At 30.5% G+C, this 6,469-nt stretch overlaps 1 protein-coding gene across 1 annotated transcript in view; it reads left to right on the forward strand.

Moving 5' to 3' along the window:
• The first annotated feature begins 2,020 nt into the window (after window positions 1-2,020).
• LOC117182678 (mitochondrial ribonuclease P protein 1 homolog) overlaps window positions 2,021-6,469 on the forward strand; it is a 17,499-nt gene continuing 13,050 nt past the window's right edge. The window contains exons 1-2 of the mRNA XM_033375785.1: window positions 2,021-2,764; window positions 3,357-3,918. Of these exons, the coding sequence (XP_033231676.1) occupies window positions 2,313-2,764; window positions 3,357-3,918 (1,014 nt within the window). The 5' untranslated portion in view covers window positions 2,021-2,312. The remainder of the gene's footprint in view (window positions 2,765-3,356; window positions 3,919-6,469) is intronic.

The raw sequence follows: 6,469 nt of genomic DNA on the forward strand, positions 1-6,469 counted from the left end.
GAGTTGCTTACAGCGCTCCAAGTGGCTCTTGGCAAACTATATCGATGCGTGTTTTCTACGGGGAACGGTGGGTAGAGGGGAAGTGACTTTTTTCGCCGGACGCGCCGTCTATATTTATGGCGGGCAACTAAGTCCGCACCGCATCTACATTTATAATATCTTTGCTCCAAGTCACTCCAAATCGATACTCAAATTTTGAGTATCGAATTGGCGGGACCATGGTTTGTTGGATCATGAGTGGTGTTAGAACGCGGATATCTCTGGTATGCGCAGTACGCTGGGGGCGGTACCTATTTCAGTAGCGAATAGGAAGTTGGCGGTAACTTTGAAATGCGGATATAAGCACTTTATTATTTTTCAGCAGAATTCAAATTCAAATTAATTTTTCGTGGCTGGAAAATTTTAGGTATTACTCAGGGTTTAAATAATAATATATAATTGTTCTAAAATAACATCTGAAATGAAAAATTTGACTTGATTTATTTTTTATTCTTACCGTCAACCAATTTTCTCTGATGCATCTATTATTTTCGTCTTTCACTCTTGTAGCACTTTCAACAGAAACCGATATAGCAAATACATGGTCTAGCCACTTAAGGGCCCTGTTTCGTTCAAGTAACGCAACCGCTTAATTCCACCATTTTGTTAGTTTCTCCGCGCAGTTTGAGTTTGACGCGTAAGACTGTAGGGCGAACTGTTATAGGAAAATCAATTAAGACACGTCGTTTAAATTACTTGAAATAATTCCAAGCTTGTCATTAATTTTGAATCTTCTCAAAACTTCGACATATCTCTTAAAATTACTAAAATTTTGTGTACAAATAATAAGTGTTCAGTTGTTATTTATGCGTGAAAATTTAATAATTTCACTTATAAATTAAACACTTTTTAAGTACAACAATTAAAATTGTAACGCTTAAAAATCAAAAGTTCTTTGAATATCTAAAGATTCAAAGCTTTCTATGTAAAACAATTCAGTTTCAAATTGATTTCTTTTCAATATTTGGTTTAAATTTACTCGCCTTAAATGAACAGTGAAACATTGCTGAGTATTAAATACTTATTCTTTTTCTACATTAAGAAATTTCAAATTAAATGGGTTAAAAATTAAATAATTTAGACTCGCAATATTATTAATTTAATAAAAACATTTAATTATGACTATATTATTATGGATTTATTTTTAAGTTGAAAATAGTCAAACGCACGTTTACATTTTTTAATGGCTGAAAACATTAATAGATTAATATCTTAATAAATTTATTTATTAAATTTAATATAAAAAAATATATAAAGGAATGCCTGAAACTGTAAATGAAAAATATATTATTGATAAATCATGAGTACAGATCCATTTTTAAAATAATTTATTTATTTAATATTTACAGTTAATAAAATAAAACTGTTTTTTATTAAAAATTTTCAGCTTCAAATACTTTTAATTTTTAATTGTTTAAATCCTCAAAACTGCACTTTAATTATTTTTTAAACTGTTAAAATATAGCTTGGGCAGATTTTTCTTCTGAAAATTCGTAACATTTTCGGTTTCCCAGTAAAACTGCATTTTAAAATTCTTCAATTAAAATATATGCTGAAAAATAAACAAATCTAACTGGAAAATTTTTAAAGTAACAGATTTTCGAATTAAGCATTCTAAACTAAATGGTAGAATAATCTATAAAAATCACAATTTAGGAAAGAAAACGGTTGAAATGAAAGTTGGACAACATTTTTATTATACAAATTTTGTAACATTCGCGGTCAAAAAATAAATTCACTATAATTTCCCGGTTTTCCAGGTTTCCCGGTCCAGTGGCCAACCTGCAGTTGGAAGTTATGAAACACATAACCTAAAATTCTAGTTAATCCGTATTTTCCTTTAACGATATTCAACATTATTACAATACATTTTATAAGGATTCAAATATTTATACAACTGAAAAGTATAAGAAATTTTTATTCTTACATTTTGCATTTTAAAATCCCTTACGTTTGCCGCCTTTCTTATCCAAGATGGAGAAATTAAGCATGCATGACTTTTGTCATTTGAAGTGAACTAATTTTGCTTATATAGCTAGAAGCCTCATTACACTCTTAACATTGATATTCCTCATCAGTTTATTTCTGAATATTGTTTAAATATAGTATATTTGATTTCCAGGCGTGCTTCGATAGTGTCTGCACAATCATGATAAACCTAACCTCGAAATGTTGTGATAACGTGAATTTTAATTATGTTTTGATGAAATAATAAAACGCTTTGTGGCTCGCTGTTTTTTCATTGTCTGCATAAGCTCTGTTAAATTGACAAAATGTACAAGCACGGACATCTACTGTTACTAACCTTGTCGAAAAAGGTTCGCAGTGGTGTTATGTTGAGTACTACCGGAGCCGGATTTCTCAACAATAATTTTGTGATGCCTGCCCTTTCAGTCTCGAAAATTTCATTATCTGCTTTAACTTGTCGCATTGCAAAGCGTAATTATAGCGCCGAGTTGGAAGATTCAGACTCAGATTGTGAATCCTATTCGGGAAATTATTTAAACAAGCCTAATCCTAGTGTTGAGGTCCAGAAAAAAATACAACAAGAAGCTCAAGAAAGGTTGGATGATTTGTTAAAAAATGATCCAGATTTAAATAAGTTTTACAAAATTCTAGAGCTGGAAATTGAAGTATTACGCCAAAGTGGTACAAAAGTTCCAAGTACGATAAAGGCCACAGAATGGTTGCACCTCATCAAAACAAAGACTCAAAGTTCAAGGAGGTTAGTACTTTTTTTTATTTACATCTACTCTTTTAGTTTAATAAAATTGATGTCGGCAGTCATTCAAAGACTGTTTTTTGTCTATTCTGAAAAAAAACGTGTACGTATAATTCGTCAGACTAGAATTTTCGTATGGGAACATTTATTTAATGACGACTGCTCCAGTTTCTGACTTCCCGGTATTTGTATTTAAAAATTTTAAGAAGATATATATTTGTTATGTGAAAAGGAGTTTACGAAAACCCTTTCAGATTGCCTAATTAATGGTACCCGGGGCATAATTATTTTGACCTAACTTATATCTCTAAAGAATATAAGGGTTCAGTTCGTCGTAGAAGTGGGACAAAATCCATTTTGGGTAATTGAAAAAAAATTTTTTTAATTAAAGATAAAAAAGTTATGCAACTCTATGTGTGTCAATACTTTCGTTTTTGGGGGCGCGTCGTTCTTTGATAAGGGGTTTTATTGCAGACGGTTGTTTTTTAAGGTCTCCTTTCACGATTCAATCGAGCTGAGTAATACCACAAAAGCTACATTTTGTCACTTACGCCCTCATGCATGGGGCACCTGCAATTAACTAAATTTATTGCAGGAGATTTCTGGAATTTATTTGGATAAATGAAATGAAAAGAAAGAGCGGGAAGATGAAAAGACAAGCAGCTGTGTTGTTAAAGAAATCCTTGGAAGAAAAAGATGCAGAGGAGAATGAATTGGATTACGGTTTGAGAAATAATACGATGTTCATTCGTATTTATAAGAGCGTAATGAGTCAAGTCTTGAACCAAAAATTAATTACCGCTATGATGTTTGGAGAGAAATTAGTAATTGACTGCGGTTTTGAGTCACACATGACTTATAGAGAAATATCTAGTTGCGCGAAACAGCTGATGTTTTCGTTTGTAGCAAATCGGGCAGCTAAGTTCCCCTTTGACATGCATTTATGCAACTTGGATCCAAAAGGTGAACTGAAACGAAGACTTTTAAGCTTTTTTCCAACTATGGACGATCCTGCTTATCCACTAAATACTACTTCAAAATCTTATCTCGAAATTTTTCCTAAGGAGAATTTGGTGTACTTAACTCCTCATACAAGTCATGTTATGCAGAAGTATAATCCAGATGATATATACATCATTGGGGGGATCGTTGACAAGGTGAGTGACATCTTTAAATAATATATTTTTTTATCTTTTAAACACAATTTTATCCCAAAAAGTATTCATAATGAACTTTTATGATTTTATGCGAAAGATTTTGACAATCTTTTTACTCAAATGACACGCTGTCAATCGGACAGGAAAACGCGAAATTTGTGTCAGGAATTGAAATTTTCTAAGTTAATACGATTTTAATTTGAAGTTTACTTATTCATCCTTCGAAATTAAAATTGTGCAACTTTTTAAACGCTTTCAAACCAATCTGTAACTGTTATCGCTTCAATTTCAAATTTTCCTCATTTTTTGGGTTTCAATCTAAAGAGTGTAAACTTTACATAAACATGCATGCAATTTACAATTAATGGTTTTTAATCGTTTCAGTGTTAATTTTTTAAATTTTTTATCGTTTAAAAGGTTTTTGTATTACTATGCGTTATTCAACATTATTAAAAAAGCAGATATTTCTGGAATTGAACAATTGAAATGATAGCGTTCAAACTGAACAGGACGCAACACCAAATATACACGCTTTTGGGTTTCGGCCCCATTGGTTCATTATTGGATATATTTTAGTTACAGCGATTCCGTTTAAAGTTTTTCCCTACAAAAACATGTGAAAAATGATCAGTGTTTGTGCTACACTGTTTTCAGTGTATCAATTCACAATACATTGTTCCAACAGAAGCAAGCGGTGTACGGAGTTAAGAAGTAAAAACGTTTTGAAATTATTTTTCAATGACAAAATCAATCAAGCTCCTCCTATAGAAACTAGCATTTGTATTTAGCGCGTCGCATACAGTTTGGGAGCTTAGCACTCACTACAAATGTTTTAAAACTACAAAATAACGCAATTAATCACAGAATAAGAGTTTTGAGATTTTAAGTAGATTCTGTTGATTAAATATGATGTTTAGAATAACTTGCATCAATTGGTTTTCATGCGAAATAGCTTCTAATATGTTTTTTAGAACCTCGAAAATAGAAGTTCGCAGAAGTGATTGTCTGCTGATGTTCTGTTGAAGAATCGGTCTCTTGTTAATAACAAAAGGTAATTTTCATCTTTTGTTTATTAAAAAGAATGTAAAGAAAAATGTAGGTCGAATATTTTGTATTCCTAATCGGTCATTACATTTTTTAACTTCTCGAAAATAAAACGATGTTGACGTTGACTACTAATTCAAAGCAATTGGTATAAATTGTGCCAAATATCCTTCCTTCGAAAAGTCATGCAAAGTAATACAATCCATTCATCATAACTAATAATGAGTAAGTTTTTCTTTATATTTTTAAAATAAATAAATAATGAAAATCAACATTTTAAAATAACAATAGTTAGCATTATTATATATTATATATATTTATATATTTCATGTCACTTTTAATAATAAAAGCCAGAAGACCCTGTCTGTCGTGACTCCTATCTTCAAGAAATTAATATGACATTTGCTGACTTTTATGTTAATACACTGGCAATTATAAATTAAAATTGTTTAAGTTTTGTGTTTTGTTTATTTATGAGAATATAATTGAGAACAACGTTATGGAATTATCTGCATTATCTGCTGATGCTCTGCTAAAGATGCAGGCTTTTATTAATCTAAAAAATTAATTCTGCGATTTATTTTATTGAATAAGAAATATAAAAATACCGGATATAGATTCGGATATAGATTCTTCTAGAGATAGATATAACTTTTGAAACAATAATTTGATTTTAATCTTTTTATTATCTTAGAGAATATAAATAAAGCTTGGGCTCATTGTTTATGAGAAATGGATTTTAATATTTATTTTACTTTACAAAAGATCTACTAAAAAATATACAAATAAAATCCTAGGCTCTTAAATACTTATTTGAAATTATTTTTATTATTATTTAAAACTTTTCGAAGATAGAACTTCGCGAAAGGCAGTTTCCGATAGGGTTCGAGTGGAGTTCGGCTGGAAATGCTAGCTATTATAATTGAAAAATGTTGAATGGAATTTAATATTTTTTTAAATGGGGTCGTTGCATTAATTTCAGATGACATATTTTTTAAATACTGCATACCATTATGAAAAAAGCTTAGTGCACTCAAAATTATGCGAATGTTGGTTCTCGCGCTTCGCGCTCGATAATGCATGTACCTCGCGCTACGCGCTCGATTTTTCTGCATAGACTTTTTAAAACGAAAGGTGAAATTATCGATAACAGTAATTTGGTGATTTGGAAATATCTTTTGTTAAAGCTCCTTCGGCTTTAACAAAAACATTCTCATCACGTATCTCGTGCTTTGCACTCGAGACTATCCCTGCCATTTTATATCATACCCATAAATGTATATTATTATAATTCATAACTTACATTGGTATTAAAACAAACATAGTTTCATTGTCTTGTTTTAAAAAATGCGAATTCTTTGAACAAAAAATTCATTTTTAAATATTTTATTGCAACCTTTGTCCTTTTTCTATAAACTTAATTTGCTCATTTTCTTTTTTTTATGATTTAAACTTTACACATACGGTCTACTGTGCAGCCTTACCCTTTTTTAACTTCTAAATTATA

This window comes from Belonocnema kinseyi, chromosome 2, assembly GCF_010883055.1.
Source record: "Belonocnema kinseyi isolate 2016_QV_RU_SX_M_011 chromosome 2, B_treatae_v1, whole genome shotgun sequence".
NCBI classification, from domain to species: domain Eukaryota; kingdom Metazoa; phylum Arthropoda; class Insecta; order Hymenoptera; family Cynipidae; genus Belonocnema; species Belonocnema kinseyi.